Raw genomic sequence first — 25,825 nt, forward strand, 5'->3', positions numbered from 1 at the left:
CGTAGCTTTCCAGTACCGCCTCTGGGTGTGAGATTTCTCACCAGAACATGATCACCTGGCTCCAGAACAGAACTCCATGTGCGCTGATTGTAATTTTTCTGTCCTCTCCTTGCACTTTTCTTCATGTTTTGCCTCGCAATAGCATAGGCTTCATGCATGACCTCTCTCCACTTCTCTGCATAGTCAGTCTGTGACTGGTTCCTTTCTCCTCCTTTCTTGGGGAACATTAGATCGACTGGTAAAGTTGGCTCACGACCAAAGAGAAGGAAGAATGGAGAGAATCCCGTCGCTTCATGAACAGTTGAGTTATAAGCATGGACCACTTTGTTTAGGTGTTCTTTCCACCTTGACTTCTGAGACTCTTCAAGCGTGCGCAACATACCCAGCAACGTTCTGTTGAAGCGCTCTGCAGGATTAGCTTGAGGGTGATATGGTGAAGTGCGTGAATGGCGGATACCAGAGTAGTCTTGTAGCTTACGAAAGAGAGTATTTTCAAACTCTTTTCCCTGATCATGATGTATCTTGGATGGGAAACCAAAACGCATAATAAAATCATCAAAGAGTTTTCTGGCTGCGGTCTTCCCAGACTTGTCCTTTGTTGCGTAGGCCTGTGCGTATTTGGTAAAATGATCCACAACTACAAGTATATACTCCTCACCCCCTTTACACTTGTCCAAGTGTACGTAGTCAATGGATATCATTTCAAACGGTGCAGAAGTCTCAATGCTTTGGATAGGTGTCCTGATTATTCTGTTTGTTTTTTTCCTTTTTATGCAGCGACACATCTGGGTAACATAGTGTTCCATTGCCTGTCTCATTTTTGGCCAGAAGAACCGTTCTCTTGCGAGTGCCATCATTCGATCAGCACCCAAGTGTCCCATTTCCACGTGGAGATGTTTGTACACAATAGGCTTCAGGGACTCAGGAACAACTAACTGCTTTCTTGCCGCAGTCTCTCTTTTGAGGATGCCATCTCCATCAATCCTTAGACGGGGCCACTCTCGGAGAAGTTGTCTCACTGCATCACTTTCTGCCAGCTTGTCTTTATGTTTCAAGGATGCATGTGTTTTTTTCAAAGCCAGAACTCTGCTAATGGCTAAGTCTGCATTTTGAGCAACTCTGATGTCTTCCACTGCAAGGGGCTGGATTGGCTCTAAGATGTTACACCCATCTGGCAGTGCATCAATGTTACATGTGACAGCAGAGATCCAATCAACATCCTCGGTTTTATCTTTTTCTACAGCGTTTCCGATGCATTTGATAGCTTCCTGAGGGCATTCCTCTGTGCACTCTCGCATGATCTCTTCAATGGGCTTTTGTCTTCGTGACAGGAAATCTGCATCCCTGTTTGCTGTTCCGGGTCTGTACTTTAATGTGAATCTATAATCCGCCAGCTCTGCCACCCAGCAATGTCCTGCTGCGTTGAGTTTAGCTGACCTTGTGACATAAGTCAAGGGATTATTGTCACTATATACAACAAAGTCAGGTGCATGGAACAGATAGTCACGAAAACGTTCCGTGATGGCCCATTTTAGTGCCAAGAATTCTAATTTGCCAGAATGTAGCTTGTAATTCTTTTCTGCCGGTGACAGTGTCCGTGAGCCATAGGCAATGACCCTAAGAACACCCTCTTGACGCTGGTACAAAACTGCACCTAAGCCCTCTTCTGAGGCATCCACGTGAAGAACAAAGGGTTTCTCCAGGTCTGGATATGCCATCACTGGTGGATTTGTCAGCTGGTCCACCATTCTGTTCAGTATGTCTTGGTGAATTATTGTCCACTGGACAGGATAGGACGGTGGCAACTGAGCAGACTTACGGCTTAAATTCCTTCTCTTTTGGCTTTGCGTCTGTTCAGACTTGGGCTTTGCTAACAGTTCGTAAAGAGGCTTGGCTATCCTGGAGAAGTCTGGTATATAGGATCTATAGTAACTGAGGAAACCCATCAGCTTTCTCACCTCTCACACAGTGGTTGGTGTCTCCTGTTTCAGTGCTTGAACTGCTTCCCCCTCTTTGGGATTCATCTTGTATCCCTCTGCAGAGATTACTCGACCCACATAACAGACCTCACTTTTGAAAAAGTCACATTTCTTTGGCCTCAGTTTTATACCACTCTCTCTTTGCCGCTGAAGTACCTGTCTCACGTTTTGGATGTGTTGTTCAAAGCTGGAGCTAAACACTAACACATCATCTAAATAAGGGACACACACCTCATCTCTCAGATCTCCCAGGCATCCCTCCATGTAGCGCTGAAAAGCTGCAGGCGCATTAGTGAGTCCAAACGGGATCCTCACCCATTCATACAGTCCCCATGGTGTTATGAATGCGGTGCAGGGTCTGCTTTTCTCACTCATGAAGCCCTGGTGGTAAGCCTTGCCCTGGTCCAACACTGTGAACCAGGAGTTGCCCCCCAGGTTTTCCAGGATCTCCTGTATTCTCGGGATTGGATGACGATCCGGCTGTGTTTTCCCATTCAGCAGTCTGTAGTCTATGCACAGGCGTAGACCTCCGTTCTTCCTGACACATACCACTGGTGAAGAATATGACGAACAAGACTTCTGGATCCAGCCTCGACTGAGTAAGTCCTGTATGTGAGTTTTCACTTCTTGGTAGAGGTGTCTAGGAATTGCATTGTATGTTCTCTGCACAGGCACATTATCTTTTAATTGTATGTCCATTTGCAAATCTTTGATACACCCTGTGTCCCAATCATCCTTTGCAAAAACATCACATTCCTCTCTGAGCATTTGTTGTACCTGTTGCCGTCGGTCATCTGACAGATGGCTCAGGTCTACAGGTGGATCCCAGGGCTCAGCTTGTGGTATCTGGCTGGGTTGCTGTGCAAATGAGGTGACACTACTGCTATCTCGTGCCTCAGGTCTCTGATCAATCGTAGACATCGTCTGTGACGGGTAAATGGCACCAACACTGTGCAGCCATCCAAGTGTTGTGCGACTACTCAGTATAATGTCATTGTCAGTCAGGTTTTCAACAGTAACATCTATTTTACTGTTATCTTCTGAAGGGAGCTGGATTAACTGCTCTCTAATGACTAAACCTGTTGGCCATGGTGTCTCATGGTTCGGCTCCAACACTACATGTGACGAACTAAACACTCTCTTATTTAGCCGGCCACATGGCACTGCTACCACTTTGTTTTTTGGGATTGTCACTGGTTGTCGGCCTACTCTGGTTTTCCAGAGCTTTTCCACCATGTGACCAGAAGGAGTACAGTCTCCACAGGTGTCGTTTGTCAATGCTAGTTCTTCAATCACATTAAAGCCAATGATGGGGCGTTCAATGTCACTGCTGGCAACCAGGATTGGGACTACAACAGGTTTGTCACTCATCCCAGCCACAGCATTCTTAGACAAGGTGAATTCAACTTCCATCCATCCATCATAAGGAATGTCCGTTCCGTTCGCAGCTGAAAGCTCCAATGCTCCCTCCTCAAGCAGCTCCTCCACTGGTCTCACCTTGACATCTGGTAGGTATTTTCTTTTCCAGTTAGTTCCCACTATTGATACTTGTGAACCAGTGTCCCACAGTATTGAAGTGTCAACTCCCCCTAGGGAGGCTCGAACCAGGCATCTTTTCCCTACTAGTTTGGCTGTTTGTCGTTGTTTGCCAGTGAGTGGTGCTCTTAAGCTGAACAGCTCCACGTTTTCTGCGTTTTCGGCAGGATGAGAGTGAATTTCAATTTTGCTTGTATTGGCTGAGTTATTTCTCATTCTACAACCTGATGCCCAGTGTTCTGCGCTGCCACACTTATAACAGTGATTACATCTTCCATCCGGATTTGACAATTGACACTGCTGGCACTGTTTCCTGTTTACAGTCTTTGGTTGTGGTCGATATTTTCGGTTTGGTTGTTCACTCACTCTCATTGGTTGGGGCTTAGAGGCCTGGTGAAGACTAGCAATTTGAGTGGTGAGGTCCTGAATAGCTTCACATATAGCTTTATTACCTTGGTCAACCTTTTCCATCAGTGTATCACGTTTGTTTGTCTCACAGTGTTTATTCTTATTGTTTGGTTTGTGAATGTAGCTTTCCTTTCCACATTCCTCGCTTTCCTCACCAACCGCTGCTATTTTTATTGTCTTTGTTTTTGATGTAGTTGACAACTTATTCTTTCTTTCCATTTCCAGAGTGTATGCAGCTGTCATTTTCTCCAAAAGAACTTCATCTTTAACTTTTGAATCCTGTAAGTATGGCTTTATGTCTGCACGGATGGCATCATCATGGAGGCCAGTGAGTACTGTTTGGAGAAACTGATTTTGGATTAGCTCTGTACTGTACTTCAAACCAGATTTAGCTCTTTCTGAAGCAAAGACAATTTGTTGTCTCAGATCCATTGCTCGCACTAGAAACTGAATGGGTGTTTCTTTTGAATCTTGAACAGCACGCGTGAGAGAGTGGTACAAGTCTGTAGCATCCCTCTCAATGTAATGAGTCCGTAATATCTGTCTGAGCGCTTGCAATGACAGATCAACTCTACTTTCAAGATAACTTTTCAGTTTTGTTCCTGGAGCTATAGCTTGAATGACAGCTTCTACGACTTCTCCCTCATCATATCCTTTTTTTAGTGCTCTTTGGATTTGTCTTTCTAAACTAGTGTATGCTAATTTATCCTTTTGATTTGGTTCTCCAATTTGTCCAATTATTTTTAATTCTCTTCTGTACAGTGGATGGACAAAGGAAACATTTTGAGAAGCTGCTCCTGTTGCATTTGGGCCAGAAACATTTTCTCCTTGTTCATTTGGACTGTCGGGTGCAATAACATTTTCGACCACCGGGCGGCGCTCTTCCGCGATTTGTTGCGGCTGGAATACTGTATTAGCGTCACTTTTCCCTTTGATTTCCTCGATTTTGTCATTTACTTGCAGCAATAGAGACATTCCTTCATCCTCTTGTGAAATAACATCTTCCCCTTCCAAATACTGGAGGATATTTCTCCGTAGCTTACGAGGTAGGTCTTTTTCACTTGTTTCCACTGTTAGACTGAGTGCCCAGCATATATCGTTCAAATTTGATGCTGTCAGTGTCAGTAACTTTTCTTCTATCTCAGCTACAAGCGTTTCCCACTCAGACGACATCTGTTGCACTTTTGACATGATAGAAAACTTTTACCTTCACTGTTTCGTCTGGAGCACTGCAGTTTTTGACGATGTTGAATCACTCGTGGCTCATCTTGCTTGCTTCGTGATTAACTCCAACCGGGCGGAAACTCCAAGTTCATGTTGCACCCTTAAAACAGACTCCGTCTTCTCTTTTGCAACTTTATTTTGCCAGTTCTGTTGGAATTATTTTTTTACACAAAGCAACACAAAATCTTCATGCATCAGTTATATTTTAGACGATCACTTCACTCGTCTCTGTTTCTCCCCCTTCTGCGCGTGCGCTGGCTGATGACATCATCGTAACTGAACTTTCACCTCTCAGTAACATATACCCGAATAATATCCAGAAGAGTTATCAAATGAAATTACAATGAAATTATAATGCTTTCCCTTACAGAATTCTAAACATATACCCATTATGAAATTATAAAATTATAAAACAATACTTCTATACTTCTAGGTCGCAACATCAGCTTTGTTGCATTACATTTACTTCACCAGGAGATGGTGCTGCAATTTCTATCTGAATGAAGCTTCGAGTAATGAACCATTTTCGACACAATTGTATCAGAAAGCAATAATGCTTCGAAACGCTTCATTTGGCCATCACTAGTCAAAACCATGAAATCAATCCAAGAAACAAAACAAAACAAGACAAGACAAGAACAAGGAACAACCAGACCTCAGGAAGTGCGTTTGACATAATACAAGGACTCCGTGACACATACTAAACCAGACAGGGTTATATACACACAGAACTAACAATGAAACAGGGAACAGCTGGGAACAATGATGACGAGAAACAGCTGAGTGCAATAAACAGTGATTGGTACAGACAAGGATTGTGGGGAATGCAGTTCATGAATGTGGATGACACCGTGGGGAAGAGGACCTCTAGTGGACACCAGGAATACACAAACCAGACACTGTGACACTACTTACTATGTAACAATATGAAACAACACTATTTGCACAGTAATTACAGAGAAAGGTACTTTTATTAAGGAAACATAACAAAAAAAAAAAACTTTTTAATCACACAATATATTTGCCCTGACATTTAAGTGTCATTGCATTACAATGTGATAAGTTAAGTAAGTAGTACATGGTACGTTCTAAATTAAAATCATAGCAGAAACTAATTTTTTTTTGGCTTAACGTTAAGTAGTTTAGTAAGAAAAGCCAATAAATTATTTTTTTATCATACTGTGCTTACATACAGCCATATATATATATATATATATATATGTTTAATTTACAACCCACAGATGTCAAAATTACCCTGTAACTACATTGCACAAGAACATATTTTGCTAGAAATGTGATAAAACTTTTATATACAACAGACGTACAATTTTTGCCTGGAATATATTAACAGAATAGGTACCTGTTAGTTTTAAAATAATTACATTATAAATAATTTGCTTGTATATCTGGTTGTACCCCTTTATTACAAAAACTTAACATATTGTTCCCTTATACCTACACAGAGGTACACTACAATTACAGAAACGTACACCGTAATTTCGGTTTATTTACGAAGTTCTTTGCAGGTTGTATATCTACTTGTTACCCCTTTATTACCAAAACTTAACATATTGTTCCCTTATACCAACACGGAGGTACACTATAATTACAGAAACGTACACCGTAATTTCGGTTTACTACGAAGTTCTTTGCAGGTTGTATATCTGCTTGTTACCCCTTTATTACCCAAAACTTAACATATTGTTCCCTTATACCTACACGGAGGTACACTATAATTACAGAAACGTACACCGTAATTTCGGTTTACTTACGAAGTTCTTTGCAGGTTGTATATCTGCTTGTTACCCCTTTATTACCCAAAACTGAACATATGGTTCCCTTATACCTACACGGAAGTACACTATAATTACAGAAACGTACACCGTAATTTCGGTTTACTTACGCAGTTGTTTGCGGGTCGTAATATAAAGTGTTACCATCATTTTCACTTGGCGATCGGCGCATACACCACATGATCCTCCTCCTTATCATCCTGTCAAAAACACAATATATAATAATAATAAATGCATACATGTCCTTGAAATCATTTTAAAAAATGCAGATATAAAGCCAGCCTCAAATGTGTCACAAAACGTTGTTTTCTTCCATTTGTTTTTTAATGCTTGCAAAATAATACTGGCTTAAAAACATTCCAATTCAAATGACAGATAGAATTGTGTTGGACTGTGATGTCATCAACTGACACAGGAAATACTTCATCAGTGGCTCATTTCAAACACTGAAAATATTAAAGGGGTCATGAAATGAGTAATCTAAATTCCCTTGATCTTTTAACATATGTGACCCTGGACCACAAAACCAGTCAAATGGGGTCATTTTTTTAATTGCACAAATGAAAACTGAATACATGACCTTTCCATTGATGTGTGGTTTGTTAGGACACTATTTGGCCGAAATACAACTATTTGAAAATCTGGAATCTGAGGGAGCAAATAAATCGAACATTGAGGAAATCGCCTTTAAAGTTGTGCATTAATGCTCGAGATTGTGCTGCATTCCCTAATAAAAATAATAGTTTTATATTTACGGTAGGAAATTTACAAAATATCTTCATGGAACATGATCTTTACTTAATAACCTAATCATTTTTGGCATAAAAGAAAAAACTATAATTTTGACCCATACAATGTATTGTTGGCTATTGCCACAAATATACCCGTGCGACATGTGACTGGTTTTGTAATCCAGGGTCACATATAAGATGTCATTATACTATAAAAACTTCCTGTAAGTTTCAGAACTCAAAACGTTCTTGTTAGTCTAAAAACAGCTTACATTAAAACAAATCCATCTGAACGACTGATTGTGGAATATGCTACTTTATTATGTAGTATGGGTAGCTAAACACCACCTCTGGAGAAGAAGATCAACGCCTGCTTCTTGTTTATTTAGCAATAAGCCCCGCCCACTGATTCCTGCATGCCAGAGTAGGTAAATAATGAGAGACGCAAACGTAGGTCAATGCAGAAACCTAACGGTAAAGATGGCTCTTCTGATATCAGTAGGAAGAAGTGGATTCACTTTTTTTTTTTTATGAAGTTCCAGACCGCGTCAGTAAGAACTTGGTCCTTTTATTCACTTAATTTCACAGCGGATTCATTTACAAACAAGCCACAATTCAACGCAGCATTTTCAGAAAGATTGAAATTAAAAGATGATGCTGCACCGAGTCTTTTGGATCCGATAGTAATATCACACCACACTGTGAGTAACTGTTACGTGGTCTATTACGTGGTTTATTACGTGGTCACTATTACTGTTATTACCGATCATTTGACCTGCACTGAGTATGTATGCGTTTTTAACCTGTCTGGCTGAATTTCACCGGCTGCCATTTCTCAACATCGGAAGTTTTAAAATCTAACACAACAATCCCACTCTTCAGAGTCTACAATCCACCACGGCTATTCAAACCGTGTGTTTCGATGAGGGAGGTCAGGACAGGACAGAAAATAGCCTATTACTTCTAAATTAAGATGTTTTATTATGTAAAAATAACATTATAAGTGGACCTCAGAGAACAGTACAAAATAATAAAAAAGGCAGTTCATGACCCCTTCGTTACTCTTTGGTTACATGGTAGAATGAGTGTTGTGAGTATTATGACATATGTTTCTCACATTGAATGCTGATCTTTAAATCTAATATGGTGGTGTTTTGTGTTTTTGTCTGTATGGTGATCTATCACACACAGGCGCACTCACTGCTGAAATCATACACTGACATTAAGTAGTATTAAATGATCTTACTGATTTCTGTGCTTTTCTTTTGTAGAAGGTTGGCACGACATAAATGATTTCTTCATGAGTCTCAACTGTTTCAACAATAAGATGTAATTTAAATAATAGGTGGATTAAAACAACAAAACTGAATGTTACAGTATTAAAGGGATACTCCACTTTAAAATGAAAATGCTATCATCATTTACTCACCCTCATGTGGTTTCAAACCTGTATGAATTTCTTTCTTCTGCTGAACAGAAAGGAAGATATTTAGAAGAATGTCAGTAACCAGACAGTTTTTGGTATCATTGACTTCCATAGTATATTTGTTTTCCTACTATGGAAGTCAATGGTACCAAAAACTGTCTGGTTACTAGCATTCTTCTAAATATCTTCCTTTCTGTTCAGCAGAAGAAAGAAATTCATACAGGTTTGAAACAACATAACGGTCGGTCATTTTTGACCAGGAACAACATTAGTGTAACTAACAAGTAAAAAAATAATCAGATTTTTTGGGGGAAGTTGTTATAGCCTGTGTGAGCAAAGTCGGTAAGTTCCCATTCAGTCAGTCACATTCAATGTTACGACGGACTAATGTCACGGGGTCTTGTCTGGGACCCAATCGCCTCCAAGTGATAACAGAACAGGCCAATGGACATTAGCCAGTGAGATTTGCATTGAGACAGTATTCATGGGGGGTTCGAGAACATGACCACGTCAGCACGCGGGTTGTGACTCTCCTTTCTCGTAAAGGCTTGAGCCCCCTTTGTTGTTGCCCAGCTGCCGCTTGTGTGTTCGGGCTCAGAGCGCGTGGCTTTCTTCAGGTGCATGGAGAGCTTTGGCAGTATGGAGGCAGTTTAGTGCCAAAATCTGTTCAAAGTTCTTCCTCTCTCACTACCCTCGACTGTGGGGCGGGGTTCTCCATTTCATAGATGACTGGCTCATTCTGGCCCAGTCAAGGAAAGATCGGGATCGAGATGTCATTCTTCTCCATATGAGGTGCTTGGGGTTGAGGCTCTATTCCAAAAAAAGATCACTATCTCCCCAGCAGAGAGCTACGTTCTGGGGGCAGTGTGGCACACGACTACGATGCAGGAACAATCGTCTCCTGATTGTGTCGAGACCATCCTGGCTACAGTCACAAAGAAACAGTCAAGCTAGGCCAGGTCATCACTGTCAAATACTTTCTGAGAATGTTGGAGCTTATGGCGGCTGCGTCCAACCTATTGCTCCAGCCTATCAAAAGCTGACATTACTGTGTTGCCGGCTTCCCTTTGTAGCTTTCCACGTTACGCTGTCACATGTCATGAGGTGAGGCAGCAACAACCAGGATTGGACTAGTTTGCACACATGACACAATCATGCTGAGGGCGTTCCCCAAAGTATCATCATACGACGCAGCGTCTCGTTCCCTTCTCAGCGAACAAGGGTTACAGTTGTAGCCCGAGACATTTTAGTCCAATGTGATTACATTAACATCTGTGGTCATGAAGTCATTTGAAAGACTGGTGCTGGGCCACCTGGAGGCACCGGCAGCGCCAGGGGAGGTCTTGGGGGGGTCTCAAGAGCCTCCCAAAAAATGCCTTGACCCCCCATTTGACCCCCCCACCCCCTTCCTGATTAAAAAATGTATATATATATATAATTCAAACTACGCAGAATTTAATAATTAATAATTAATTATTAAACAAAAAAAAATAATTTATTCGACATAAAAAAAATATAAACATAAGAATCACTGCAACGTCCCATGAACATCGCTGCGCCTTGCATCATTGCGTTCAAGCCGCTGCCGCGAGCCCGCAAGAGCTGCTACAGCTGGACAGAAGTAGGGCAATCAAAAGGTGTTGAGAGTATGATAATTATAGAAGCTTGTTTCCGCCACAGAATAAAACCTTTTAAAAAATAATTGCGACTTTTTATCTCACAGTTGTGAGTTTACATCTCGCAATTATGTCTTTATTTCTCAAAATTGCGAGATATTAAGTCAGAATTGCATGAAATAAAGTCGCAATTGCATGTTATAAAGTCAGAATTGCAAGATATAAAGTCAGAATTGCATGAAATAAAGTCGCAATTGCTTGTTATTAAGTCAGAATTGCGAGATATAAAGTCAGAATTGCGAGATATAAAGTCAGAATTGCGTGAAATAAAGTCACAATTGCGTCTTAACCTGTTAGAAGTCAGAATTCTGATTTTTTTTCTCGAAATTGCGACTTTATATCACGCAATTCTGACTTTATAACACATAATTGCGAGTTTATATCTCGCAATTCTGAAATCTTTTCTCAAAATTGTGAGATATAAAGTCCAATTCTAAGGGAAAAAAACAGGACTTTTTTTTTTTTTTTTACCTCAGAATAGTTATAGGCTATCTCACAATTCTGACTATATAACACGCAATTGACCGGTCGCAAAACCCCACCCTCGAACGGTCCTCGTCCAATCCTAGCTCAGCAACTGTAACTAAGGAGAAGGACTCCCGTCAAACATTGCGATTTCAGCATATCAATTACTTAACTTAGCATATCAATTATCAATAAGTAGTTTAAGTACTCTTACTCTTAAAACATTTTGCAGTTTTAATGATGTCTGGTAACAAAATGACGGAGTATGTTTTTTTATGTTTCCACTGTTCGATCGCACCCGTGTCTCTCTCTCTCTGACACACACACACCACACACACACACACACACATTCCAGCATTGCAATCTTGACATGGGAGCCTGTTCATTATGCTGCGTTCACACCAAACGCGAATAGAGCGTCAAATTCGCGTGTATCGCGTCTAGTTCGATGCTTGAACATTTTGAATCCATTCGCGCGTCCAAAGCGAATAGGACGCGAGCGAGCGAGTGCAGTATGAAATGTTTAAAGACACGTAGAACATATGCGATGATGAAAGGTTAAACTTGAGAAGTGGGGAAACTGTAGGCAAACGTTACTTGTTTAGGCTGGTCGTCGAGACCGGTAGGCTACTTGATTGTTGTAATATTCCCGTCTTTGCTTATTTTAACATTTTTAATATATCCCTCCACTGCATATTGCAGCCCTTTCTGTCGTGCCCTGGAGGATATGTCTGCTGCATTACTCCAAAACCAATCACTTATACCGTATGGAGCTCAACCCAGCCATGGCTATGTGTCTGGTTCTCAATTGTTTGACGGGCGTAGTAACAATAACTAGGGGGCGTGACTTTTGCGAACGGTCAATTGCGATTTATATCATGCAATTCTGACTTTATACACGGGTTTCTTGTATACAAACAATACCGGATGCGCGCGAACAGGAGGCAGAAAACCGCTATCTGTTATGCCGAGTTATGTAAAAGAACATTGTAATTAACGTAGATTTCGCATTTTTTGTAATTTCTTGTTGACTCAATAATAAACTGCAATTTCAGAGTTGGATCTGTGTGTTTGTGTTTCATATTAATATAACATTATGTAAAACGTCCAACTGTTCACGAATCAAAATCCGGACATACTGTGATGCATACGAATGATCATGTTAGACTAAGTTATTATTATCAATGGACCAATGGCAGTGCAGCATCTATAGAGCCCGAATTTGCTTTTATATAAGTTAACCTTGTTTACATTACTTTACGACCGGCAACATTTCATGACACATATACTTTACTGTAAATCAAAGATTTGACGATGGATTATGTGGGAAGCCATTAGTACCTCCGACCGTGGCGATTATATTAAAAAACTTACTCTCAGCAATGGTGAGATCTTGCCGGATCCCTATACGCAATACATGACGATCTTTGGATTGTGGATGACAAGAAGTGGCCAGCAATTGTATGGCCTGATATATATATAATTATCTATCTTATTCAGACACCAAGTGTGTATAAGAGAAATGATTAGAGCGTACAAATCCCTTGATGCATACAACTACGTGCTATGTGGTCATGTGCAGCTCGTCAAATTTATTTAAAGAAAGAATATAACATACAACTTCCTCCTTCTGTCCCACTCTTCCATTCGCCTAGATTTGGAATTACTTACAACATGTATAATTTAAATGAGCAGATAAAACACAACAGATAGGCCTGCATGTAAATAAATTACGCAAAAACTCCTTGGCATTTTGACTTAGCAACAACTCCACCACTTTGCTACTAGCCTAAACCCTTTACTCCGGTACGAAGACCGCGGGTCTTTTGCCTCCTGGTTGCGTGCGCAAGCAGTGATGACGTCGCCGAGAAATCCATGTATATCTCACAATTCTGAGGAAAAAAGTCACAATTCTGAATTGCGTGAAATAAAGTCACAATTGCATCTTTTAAAGTCAGAATTCAGATTTTTTTTCTTGCAATTGCGACTTTATATCACGCAATTCAACACATAATTGCGGGTTTATATCTCGCAATTCTGACATCTTTTCTCAGAATTGTGAGATATAGGCTAAACTCACAATTGTGAGACATAAAGTCCAATTCTAAGGGAAAAAACGGGACTTTTTTTTTTTTACCTCAGAATAGTTTATATCTCACAATTTTGACTATATATCTCACAATTCTTAGTTTATAACACGCAATTGCGATTTATATCATGCAATTCTGACTTTATATCTCGCAATTTTGAGGAAAAAGTCCCAATTCTGACTTGATATATCGCAATTGTGAGAAAAAAGTCAGAATTGCGTGAAATAAAGTCACAATTGCGTGAAATTAAGTCACAATTGCGTCTTATAAAGTCAGAATTCTGATTTTTTTTCTTGCAATTGCGACTTTATATCACGCAATTCAACACATAATTGCGAGTTTATATCTTGCAATTCTGAAATCTTTTCTCAGAATTGTGAGATATAGGCTAAACTCACAATTGTGAGACATAAAGTCCAATTCTAAGGGAAAAAACGGGACTTTTTTTTTTTTACCTCAGAATAGTTTATATCTCACAATTTTGACTATATATCTCACAATTCTTAGTTTATAACACGCAATTGCGATTTATATCATGCAATTCTGACTTTATATCTCGCAATTTTGAGGAAAAAGTCCCAATTCTGACTTGATATATCGCAATTGTGAGAAAAAAGTCAGAATTGCGTGAAATAAAGTCACAATTGCGTGAAATTAAGTCACAATTGCGTCTTATAAAGTCAGAATTCTGATTTTTTTTCTTGCAATTGCGACTTTATATCACGCAATTCAACACATAATTGCGAGTTTATATCTTGCAATTCTGAAATCTTTTCTCAGAATTGTGAGATATAGGCTAAACTCACAATTGTGAGACATAAAGTCCAATTCTAAGGGAAAAAAAGACTGACTTCAAAAAAAAAAAAAATGTTTTGCCTCAGATTATCTCACAATTCTGACTTTATAACACACAATTGCGACTTTATATCATGCAATTAGGACTTTATAACACACAATTGTGACTTTATATCATGCAATTCTGACTTTATATCTCCCATTTGCCATTTTATTTCTCAGAATTGCGACTTTATATCTCGCAATTGCAACTTCACTGGACTGAATGACTACTGACCTGTTGCCTTAACATCTGCGCTCATGAAGTCATTTGAAAGACTGGTGCTGGCCCACCTGGAGGACCTCACTGGACCCTTGCTGGACAGTTTGCTTATCGAGCAATCAGGTCTGTGGATGATGCAGTCAACTTGGGACTGCATTATATCCTACAACATCTGGACAAACCAGGGACTTATGTGAGGATCCTGTATGAGGACTTCAGCTCGGCCTTCAACACCATCATACCAAACATCCTCCTGTCCAAATGAACCCAGCTCCCTGTGCCCGCCTCCATCTGTCAGTGGATCACCAGCTTCCTGACCGACAGGCAAAATCCTCATCCAGCTCCTGCATAATCAGCACTGGCGCCCCCCAGGGGTGTTGTGGACTGAACACAGCGCCATCTAGAGGCTTTCTTGAGTAACAGACACAATCACTGGATCTCATTACAGATTCTGAGTAAATAACTCCTGATAACATGTGAGTTCAGGGTGAGCCACTAGATGGAGGTGTTGCTCCTCAGACGAGACCACAGAGACCAATCACACTAGAGATTTAACCTGTGATCTGGGTGTAACATAGTTTTTGTCGTCTTTTTTGGGGCGTAAGAATGATTTTTTTTCATCAAATCCTTTTATCATTTATCACAGCCTGGTCTGTCTTGAGTATGCTGGTCACATGATTTGTTTTAAAAAAAATTGTGATTAATTAGTCAGCCTGACCTAAATCCAACATGGCTGCCAGTGGTGCAGGACATTCAGATTTTGAGATAAGTAAATATATATTAAACTTACTTTTCTTTTGTACTAACACTGCTAACATTAATTATGAACATTGTCTTAAGGTGCTGAAAAAGAAAATGTTTAAAAATGTTGTTCATGTTGTTATTTAGCACGTTTTGAAATATGTTACACCTGAGTCACATTAACACTTTTGTGTATAAAAAAGGATTAACTTTGTATTCATTTTTGTAACAATCTTTGTATTTTGAGTTTTTTTTTTTTTTTTTTTTACAAATTATAAAATTTACAGGTTAAACTGATACAGCCTGTCTGTCTTGAGTATGCTGGTCACATGATTTGCTTCAAGTTATCTGTGATCATTAGTCAGCCTGAACTAAATCCAACATTTTTTACCATTTCTATGGTAACGCAAGGTCCGATTTCAAAACGGTTTTCACAGGCTGAATCTTGAGTTTGTAAGCTTGATATATAATATATCAACATTACATTTACATTTATTCATTTAGCTGACGCTTTTATCCAAAGCGACTTACAATTGCTATGCATGTCAGAGGTTGCACGCCTCTGGAGCAACTAGGGGTTAAGTGTCTTGCTCAGGGACACATTGGTGTCTCACAGTGGATTCGAACCCGGGTCTCTCACACCAAAGGCATGTGTCTTATCCACTGCGCCATCACCACCACATTATATGAGTTGAAGTATAGGATATAATTGTTTTAAACATGCAATGGCAGTTACAGTTATAGATTTGGTCCTTTTTTATACCCTAAACAGGCAATGTGATCTGGGAGTCACAACTCATACAATCCAAAACACATAACATTTTTCAAAAATTATTTTGGATATGATTTACTTAAGTCCAGATGATATAAAAAATGACATGAAATTATTTGTTGCTTATCATTTTCTACTCTTGGCTGTTTAAGGGTTAAAGACTTTATCATTGGAGGAAATGGATATCGGTGTGACCCGAGTATTTTGGAGAGAACTCAGTTATTACTTACAAAGAAAAGCTGTGATTCCTGTTAACTTTGAAGAAGTTGATGTTATTTTTTGTTTGATGGTGATACAATTATTTTGTTTATATTTGATTTATGATTGCCTGTTACTATATTCATAAAGTCAAATGGAATGAAAAAGCCACATTTTGAACTATTTAAAATTGATATTAAAATATATTTAGAAACAATATCCAAATACAAAAACTTAAAAGCAAGGAAAACTACACAGCAGTTTAATAGGCACAAGTTTTTTTCTGTAAAATGACTTTCTTTTTCTCTCTTTCTTTCTTCCTTTTTCCCCTTGTTTCCCCCTGACATGTATGGTTATATGAACTCCTGTATGTAAATTATGTTTTGTTGTTATTAAAATGCATACAAAAATTAAAAAACAAGTATCGTGAGATCGTTGACGTGATAATAAAGTAAAAAATATGTGATGCTGCATGTGATCTGTAACACGAACTTAACACTATACTGTATATTTTTCTTGCAGTAAATCTGCAACTAGAACATGTAACAGAATTAAGTTTTATGAGGTAATACAATATAAAAACTTTTTAAAATAATATTTTAGCTGTATGTTGTTTATACCGGAATATAGTGAAAGAAAAACAAACTAATTGGTAATATTAAAAATAAATAAATAATGTTTTTACAGATAGGCTATAAGAAGCACCTGTGAAAAAAGTAGAAATAAAGCTGTATATGGTACACTGCTGAAATATTTAAAATATACAAAAAGTTTGTATTCCTCAGAATAAATCATGAGAGACTCTTGAACCTCAGAGTGAGAAACTTTATTGATAAAGGCAAGAAAATACATATGACAAATATACAGCAGTAGTAAAGTGAGATCTATATTAATTTAATCTTTATTATTATTTTTTTGTATCTGAGAAGTTATAAACAATAAAGTAAAATATAAACAATAAAGTGACACTGTTAAAATCTGACACTGAGAGAGAGCACAAACTCAAATAATCATCAGAATTTATTATGAAAAAAACACTTGAAGAACAAAAACACACTTGAAGAACCTTTAAAGTTCAGCGTTCTGCTTTAGATTTCAATACTTCCTGAAAAAGATGAACATATCAAGGCATAAATATATCTGACATACATTAAAATATGCAGTATCAGTTTATGAGAAATGACATCATCAATCATGTACCTGATGTGTGAATATCATAGACAGTAAAATAATCTTTTGTTTATATTTGATTTAATTATTATGATTGGCCATTACTATATTCATAAAGTCAAATGGAATGAAAAACCCACATTTTGAACAATTTAAAATTGATATTAAAATATATTTAGAAACAATATCCAAATATAAAAACTTAAAAGCAAGGAAAACTACACAGCAGTTTAATAGGTTCAAGTTTTTTTCTGTAAAATGACTTTCTTTTTCTCTCTTTCTTTCTTCCTTTTCCCCTTGTTTACCCCTGACATGTATGGTTATATGTCCTCCTGTATGTAAATGATGTTTTGTTGTTATTAAAATGCATACAAAAATTAAAAAACAAGTATCGTGAGATCGTTGACGTGATAAAGTAAAATATATGTGGTGCTGCATGTGATCTGTAACATGAACTTAACACTATACTGAATATTTTTCTTGCAGTAAATCTGCAACTAGAACATGTAACAGAGTTAGTTTTATGAGTTAATACAATATAAAAACTTTTTGAAATAATATTTTAGCTGTATATGCTGTTTATACAGGAATATATTGAAAGAAAAACAAACTAATTGGTAATATTAACAATAAATAAATAAATAATGTTTTTACAGATAGACTATAAGAAGCACCTGTGAAAAAAGTAGAAATAAAGCTGTATATGGTACACTGCTGAAATATTTAAAATATACATAAAGTTTGTATTCCTCTGAATAAATCATGGAGAGACTCTTGAACCTCAGAGTGAGAAACTTTATTGATAAAGGCAAGAAAATACATATGACAAATATACAGCAGTAGTAAAGTGAGATCTATATTAATTTAATCTTTATTTTTTTTTTTTTGTATCTGAGAAGTTATAAACAATAAAGTAAAATATAAACAATAAAGTCACACTGTTAAAATCTGACACTGAAAGAGAGCACAAACTCAAATAATCATCAGTATTTATTATGAAAAAAACACTTGAAGAACAAAAACACTTGAAGAACCTTTAAAGTTCAGCGTTCTGCTTTAGATTTCGATACTTCCTGAAAAAGATAAACATAAAAAGCGATAAATTAATAAATCTCACAGATGCTTGTACATGCAATATCAAAATCAGTTTGTGAGAAATGCCATCATCAATCATGTACCTGATGTGTGAATATGTGCTTGATCTTGTTCAGCTCTTCTGGATCTGATCTCATAAACCACAATAATGACAGTAGCCACGCCCACCAGAGCAGAGAGGACCAATCGGATCACAGCTTCAGTAGGACCACAACAGTGGACAGAGTCTGAGGAATAAACACATCAAACTGAGATCAGATCAGTCAATAAACACTAATATCAGCGCTGACATCAACTAATATTTCTGAATACACAGAAATATGATCAACGATCTTATATTCAGTTCTTATATGGTTTGTCATTTCATAATGATTCAACAATTCAATATGTAAATAGTGAATAAAATAAGAATATTTTATGGACAAGACTAATCATCATCATCATCATCATCATCACTTTATTTATAAAGCGCTTTCACATCAGCAGCAGCTGAACAAAGTGCTGTACATAAGGGTACAAAAAAAACATCAACCAAGACATAAATAACAGTCACAATATCATAAAAATAATAAACTAGGGGTAAAAGATCTAACCCAATAAAACTATATCAAAATAAGACAGTTAAGAGCAAATACTAGCAGATAAGATCAATGATAATGATCTCTACTCACCATAGACAGAAACTCTGAACGGCTAGAGAATACCCATAATGCACTGTGAGAGTCGCGCGCTGAATGAGGAGATGGTGCCGCAGCTGAATTAATCATCCATTCGTTTTCCAACCCGTGCTGGTCCAGTGTAATATCATACAGGTATAAATTCCTTTTTTATTGATTATTCAATTGTTTAATTACCGTTTACATGCTAGTTTCCATAGCAGAGTTCAGGATAAATCTTTTCACTACTGGAGCTGCCAGTTTACTACGTTTCAATTAATTATTAAACAGCACAAATTATGCAAAAGCTCAGCCCTTCACTCACTCGTTTTCATTCACTCCCTCAAGTGGACTATATTAGTGGAGTAATGTAGGGAACAGTGAATGAGGGTATAGGGGATTTCAGAGACAGCAATGGAGAGACTCTTGAACCTCAGAGAGAGAAAACTTTATTGATAAACACAAACAGACACATATGGAGGATAAAGCATGTTATGCTAAATATTTAAAATGATATTTGGTAATCTACAGAATTTATCATTCAGGATCACAATAAACTCATCAAAGATCACTTAGAGGAAATATAAATGACAAAACAACAAATCAGATTATATGTGAAACAGTAATAAACTGTAAAGACAGATGCAGTTGTTGTGATCAGATCTTCATTTGTGATTAAAATGTGAAATATGTGTAAATCCCCTCCGTCATCTCAGATTCCTGTAACACAAACACAAAAGGAGAAATACAAACTTGATACAAACATAATCAATGAAAATTTATAAATGAGTTTTAAGGGATTGTGATAGAAATATTTAATGTAATGGGTATTTTCAACATTAAATGTACAGAGAAATGCAGATTAAGGATGCTCAGGTCAAAGGTCATATATACTTACCCAAAAAGTGCTTAACACAGAAGAACTAACAGTCATATGATTAGCTTAGATCATTTTAAACTAATGACCAGAACAAATCACAGTGAAGAAGACTTGAGTGACATTGATTTTTACTCAACTGTATGATATAAATGTACATGTATCTTTTGTTCTGGAGACTCACTTGGTTGTTGTGGCCAGTGATCTCCCGGATGTGAATAAAACTTCATGGGCCCTATCTTGCACCCAGCGCAATTGACTTTATACACCGACGCATGTATCATTCCCATTTTGCACCCGACACAGAGCGGACTTTTCCCTCCACAGACACAATTCGGTAAATTAGGGAATGAACTTGCGCTCCCGGGTGGTTCAGCGCAAAGAGGAGGCGTATTCCAGCGCAAACGTTCCCTGGTGCTATTTTGCAGTTTCAGAAAACAATTCCGCTACTGACCAGGAGAAACCTCGTCTAAAGTCAGTGGCGCGTTATTCAGATGCAATTTTAAGGGCGCATGCTTGGCCATAATGTAGCGAGTGCACAACGCTCATACTTTACTTCTCTCATCTACACAGACGCAGCAGTTTTCATTTTTGAAAATCATACATAATTACAAGGAAAAAATATGAACACACAAGGGAAATCATTGTTGTGTCCATGAAGATGTGAAAAAATAGGCATAAATCTAGCTTACACATTTACCCAAATTATTATACGCCTGTTTAACCAAAGCTAATTTGGGTGTGTTTCTCCATCCCCAATGTCACTTCTCTGTGTTTTACGGCCCTGGCGAGAACGTCGGTCTCCTCGGCTGTGAACCGCTCCTGCAAATCCGCTGTTATAATAGCAATCTGCCATGGAACAAGCTCGCCTGCTCTTAAAGGGAATGTGAGATGACGCTCTGATTGGTTTATTTCACGTTACGCCCCCAAACCACACCTATGAATAATGAAGCTACTTCAGACCAACACATTTTAGATTTGCGTCGAGATCCACCAACAAAGTTACTTGCGTTTCGCGTTTGATACTTGCGTTTCAGATCGTTAAAATAGGGCCACATTTCTACAAAGAGCAACTTGGGAGTCGTGTGGTATATGTCAGGTATTTGCTGCACAGCTGAGAAACAGATTCTACGCTCAAAAGACAACAACAGAACATCTATGTGTGATTGATGTAGTGATAGAAGTACTAAAGATTCTACGCTCAAAAGACCACCATAGAGCCATAGTGTGTCAGATGCTAGACATAGTGATAGTGTTGAAGACTATAGAGCCGCCCACGGGGTGAGGCTGTAATACTCTGAGTTAGTATTAATGATCCTGTGTCGGACCAGCGTACACCTGAGAAAGGACGGTGAGAGTGTATAGATGATAAAGACCTGTGTGCTCATGTGTGATTGAGGTAGTGATAATAGCTTCTAGACGGGACGCTGTCACCTTACTTCAGGGAGTATTGTATAGTATAGTAAGTATTCAGGGAATTACCTCGAGAGACTGTATTTATTATTTTTAACAACTGGAAGTTGTTTAAATTGTCCGTGGCGAAGAAGTCAGATTAAGTAGGTTGTATTCGTATTAAGAATTTCCACGACAGGATTGATAATGCACTGGACCTGAGCATTGTTATAATACTCAAATGTGCAGATTGAGTATTATCGGACACAAAATCAGGTTTTTTTTTTTTTTTGCATTGACTGGTTGTTTTGTGTTTGTTCATAATGTAGGAGTTTCTGTCTTTTAAATTTTATTATGAAATTTTAGAACACAAGAGCAACTTTATTAACAATATGAAAAATAAAAACCAACAAGAGAGACTCTGGAAACCATAAAACTTGTTCAACAACAACACATATTATATCGCACACTGCCAAATATATGTTCAACAAGTTTGTTGTAAAGTAGTTTTTCGGAATGAAATCATACACATTTTAAACAGGAATATTGCTATATGCTCTGCAGTTATTTGTTAATTAAACTGACTGAAATGACACAGAGACACTTACCTTCATTTGTCCAAAGTGTTTATGGAGAGTTGCATCAGTTTGATCATGATTCTGATCTGTAATTACACACACGTTCAATCAAAACATGAATAATATTGTTTTTTTAAGAATGTTCAAGCTGTAGTTTCACTTTACCTTCATCTCTGCGTTTCCTGCAGTAACAAAACACCCAGATTACAGCCACAATCAGCAGAAAACCAGCAGCAGCAACAGCAGCAGTGATCAGCACTGTCGGAGAAACAGAACCTGGAGGAGGACCTGAAGAAGGATATGAAGAAGTGTGTGGGTCCGGTGTTGTAGCGGCTAAAGAAAGACAGTCATTAGTCTGAGTGAATGTGTCTGATCTACAACAGAAGACAGAGATCGGCTCAATAAATAAACACTATATAGTCAAATTTAACAAGATTACACTGCCAGAGAAGAACATGTCATATAAAAATGCCCAATCTTAAATGAGTAAGAGTTTGTTTGTTTGTTTGTTTGTTTGTTTTGTAAACTTAATGAATAATTATTATGTGTTGCTGGGCCAGAACTAATCTGGAGAAATATATATCTAAACCAAGCGAAGATGGAGGACACACTAATGGAGGACACACTAGTTTATACATTATTATTAGGTTCTCAGGAGTAATCTTCATCCAGATTAGCCATGTGGGAACAAGACCTCGGATTGGAGATAGATAAGGAAAAATGGGAGCAAAAATGTGTAAAGGCCCAAACACAGACAGTAGCCTGGCTAACGTCAGACCACTTTCTCTTTGAGACGTGGTCTGGGAACCACATGTGCATTTTCTCGTATTTGAGGCGTGGTTTACGAATGCCCAGAGCCGTTTATTGGGCGCTACAAATGTCTATCAAATGCGCCTGTACGTAGCTCATAGCCAATCGTTTCAATTATACCAGATGACGTATGTAGAGCGACAGATATTCAACAAAGAAGAAGATGATGGGTCAGAGATTTGTACACCAGAGTCCTGCACGGGTCCGATTTTGTAAATCCGCACCCGCCTGTACCCGCAGTGCTTAAAACCACACCCGACCCGTTTCCCGACAGCAGCACTAATTAAAATCTGCACCGACCCGCTTAAAATAGAACCGACACCCGACCCGCACCCGAAATAAAATCAGTTTAGACTATCACATTATAGACACACTTACAAAAATGTTTATTGCCAGGTCATACAGAAGTTATTACACGACAATTAACACAAGGACAACTTCAGCCGAAGCTGTCAAAAGGCCGTTACATGAAGAACATGGCAAACGTTACCACAAAACTGAGCCTTATCACATTTTACCAATCGAACAGACGCGGCTACAACACTATATGCCACGCAATTTCGTCTAGCCTACATCTGACCATTTTGGGTTCAAACCATAGACTGTTCAAACACGCCCTGCACACCACACATACTGTACTTAACAGTGTTAAATATGAAAAATACCGTTCGACAGAACTGCTTTCTTACCACAGTTTCTGCGTGCTTCCTCGGGGATGAAGTTCCACATTTGCCAAAATGCAAAAACCCAGGCTACACAGACAGTTAACAGCAGACTAAAACTCTTACAGTACAATTGTGACAGTGGACCACAAAACCAGTCACATGGGTCAATTTTTTGAAATTGAGATTTATACATCATCTGGAAGCTGAAAAAAATAAGCTTTCCATTGATGTTTGGTTTGTTAGGATATGACAATATTTGGCTGAGATACAACTATTGAAAATCTGGAAACAGGGTGCAAAAAAAAAAATTTTAACAAAAAAAATTTACAAAATATCTTCATGGAACATGATCTTTACTTAAAGCTACACTGTGTAAGATTTTCTCCCATCTAGCGGTGAAATTGTTTATGTCTACCAACTGAATATTACTTTCTAGCTCCTCCCATTCCAAGGGCGTTTTAACTCCTACGGTGGCCGTATTATTACAAATCTGCCGGCAGTGGCGAGTAATCTCCATCTCGCATTCGTCACGGTGTCACTGAGAGTCAAAACACGAAAGGCAAAGCTTGAATTTCCAGGTATGTCCCTCTTTGGCTAATGTATTTTCAAGATGGAGGCGCAATGCATTATACTCGCTCATATGCATTATAAATGGCAGATTCTACGCTTACGAGAATACTTGATTAGTTGGTAGAAGTAATTACACATTAATGAGCACATATCATTTTGAAAGAACAAAGTGTTTTTTCCTAAGAATCAACTTAAAAAATTACACAGTGTAGCTTTAATATCCTAATGATTTTTGGCATAAAAGAAAAATCGATAATTTTGACCCATACAATGTATAATATTGTTCATTAATAAATATTCATTAATAAATATATTAATATGAAAATATATTTGAATGTGCACTATATTAACCCTACTTTATTGCTTATATGTGGTTATTATTGACTGCAATGTATTGTGACATGTGATGTACATTGTTGTGTAAGTGTTTAAGAGAATTTCATTTAATAAATAGTATTAAAAAGTATTATTATTTGTGTAAAAATATTTAATAAACAATTATTATTGTGTAATTGTGCCTCACCATAGACAGTAACAGTGAATCTGTATTTAGTCTCTGAGCTGCTGCGGCTGATCTCAACTTCATAAACTCCAGCATCTTCAGTTCTGATGTTCATGATGGTCAGAGATCCAGTCTTCCTGTCCAGCTTCAGTCTGTCTCTGAATCTCCCATCAAGATCATCAGGGATCATGATAATGTTCACTCCATCAGTTTTAGCTATAAGAGGCCCGTTAGTTCCAAATGTCCACCGTATCTCTTCATCTGTCTGTATTTCAGTGAGACCAGAGTTTAGAGTGACTGAATCTCCCTCCATCACTGACACTGACTTCACTGCATCTGTGTCAGCAAACACTCCTGAAGAACAAACAGAAAAAGTCGAACCTGTTTGAGATTTGAATAACATCTCTACAACAGAACAGACACAACAGAAGCAAAATGGTGTTAAATGGCATGAATCATTGCATCTCATAATGAATAAAACTATGTTTCCTGCGGCTGGAACTGAAGTTGGTCTGATCTCCACACAACATCAAACACAGAAAACACTTTTACTTCAGACGAGAATCACGTCACACTGAAACTAATGCTGTTTGAGCTTCAGTGTTTTATAGAACCAACATTTAGAGAAACACACAGTGAATCTGATGCAGAAACAACTGAAGTCATAAAAACACATTTAAACTCACCATCCAGACGCCACAAACACAAGCAGAGCAAAACAGGGAGAAACATCTTCATCAGTTTCAGTCCACAAATATGAGAAGACAAACTCTTCAAAACTGGTTCAGTAATAAACAGACGCACTGATGTGAAGCTTCTCTGTAGTAAAGTGAAGCCAAACTCCACAATCAGTTAAAATATCTGCCTATTTATTCAGTGTTAATGCGTGTGACCGTCTAGCTCTTTCTTAGCTGATTAATTCACACTCTGAACATTGTCAGTTTGTCACTTTGAGCTCCAGTAGGCCTCAACTTCCTGTAAGTCAATGACATCATTTTCAACAGAAATAAACTGACCAATAACATGTTAAAAACATCTTAAAGCAACAGTTTGATCTTGTCATGAGATCCTGTGAGTGTTTGGCTCTGCTCTCTCCTGTAACTCTCTTCAGGACGTTTGTTGCTCATTTCTGATCAAATGTCTCGATTGTTTCTCCTCTCAGACTGATTTCAGAGTTTCTCTAATGGTTTTATGGAGCAGGAACAGATCGCCTGCTATAACTGTGTGTATGAAAGTGTTCTCTGATATCTTCATATGATTAATATTCAAATAAATATGATCAATTAATGTAAACACACCAGGATGTTGAATATCTGTGTCAGGAACAGGAAATACTGCTGTAATCATATCAAATGTTTATATAGAATAGAATAGAATAGAATAGAATAGAATAGAATAGAATAGAATAGAATGT

The 25,825-nt window shown here is 38.0% G+C and overlaps 1 protein-coding gene across 2 annotated transcripts; it reads right to left on the reverse strand.

The window, feature by feature from the left end:
• Nucleotides 1–19,445: 19,445 nt before the first annotated feature.
• Nucleotides 19,446–25,347, reverse strand: LOC307170017 (uncharacterized protein). Of its 2 annotated transcripts, none has more exons than XM_079890951.1 (5): nt 25,098–25,347; nt 24,433–24,765; nt 22,030–22,152; nt 21,895–21,950; nt 19,446–19,737 (listed from the first exon to the last, which is right to left on the reverse strand). In XM_079890951.1, the coding sequence occupies exons 1-5, from the start codon at nt 25,147–25,149 to the stop codon at nt 19,693–19,695; spliced, it is 609 nt and encodes a 202-aa protein (XP_079747077.1). In that variant the 5' UTR covers nt 25,150–25,347; the 3' UTR covers nt 19,446–19,692. The 2 variants fall into 2 exon arrangements, with proteins under 2 accessions (XP_079747077.1, XP_079747076.1); XM_079890950.1 differs by having other exon boundaries at nt 22,030–22,197; nt 25,098–25,344.
• Nucleotides 25,348–25,825: the final 478 nt, after the last annotated feature.

This window comes from Squalius cephalus (genome assembly GCF_949319135.1).
Source record: "Squalius cephalus genome assembly, chromosome: 13".
NCBI lineage: Eukaryota > Metazoa > Chordata > Actinopteri > Cypriniformes > Leuciscidae > Squalius > Squalius cephalus.

Bases quoted from the DNA above. Each gene is read 5' to 3' on its own strand.
- LOC307170017 (XM_079890950.1), bottom strand. From the start codon at position 25,149: ATGAAGATGTTTCTCCCTGTTTTGCTCTGCTTGTGTTTGTGGCGTCTG. The intron at 21,951-22,029 runs GTAAAGTGAAAC...GTGTAATTACAG, and splicing joins CAGGAAACGCAGAGATGAAG to ATCAGAATCATGATCAAACT. The intron at 19,738-21,894 runs GTAAGTGTCTCT...TTTGTGTTACAG, and splicing joins AACACTTTGGACAAATGAAG to GAATCTGAGATGACGGAGGG.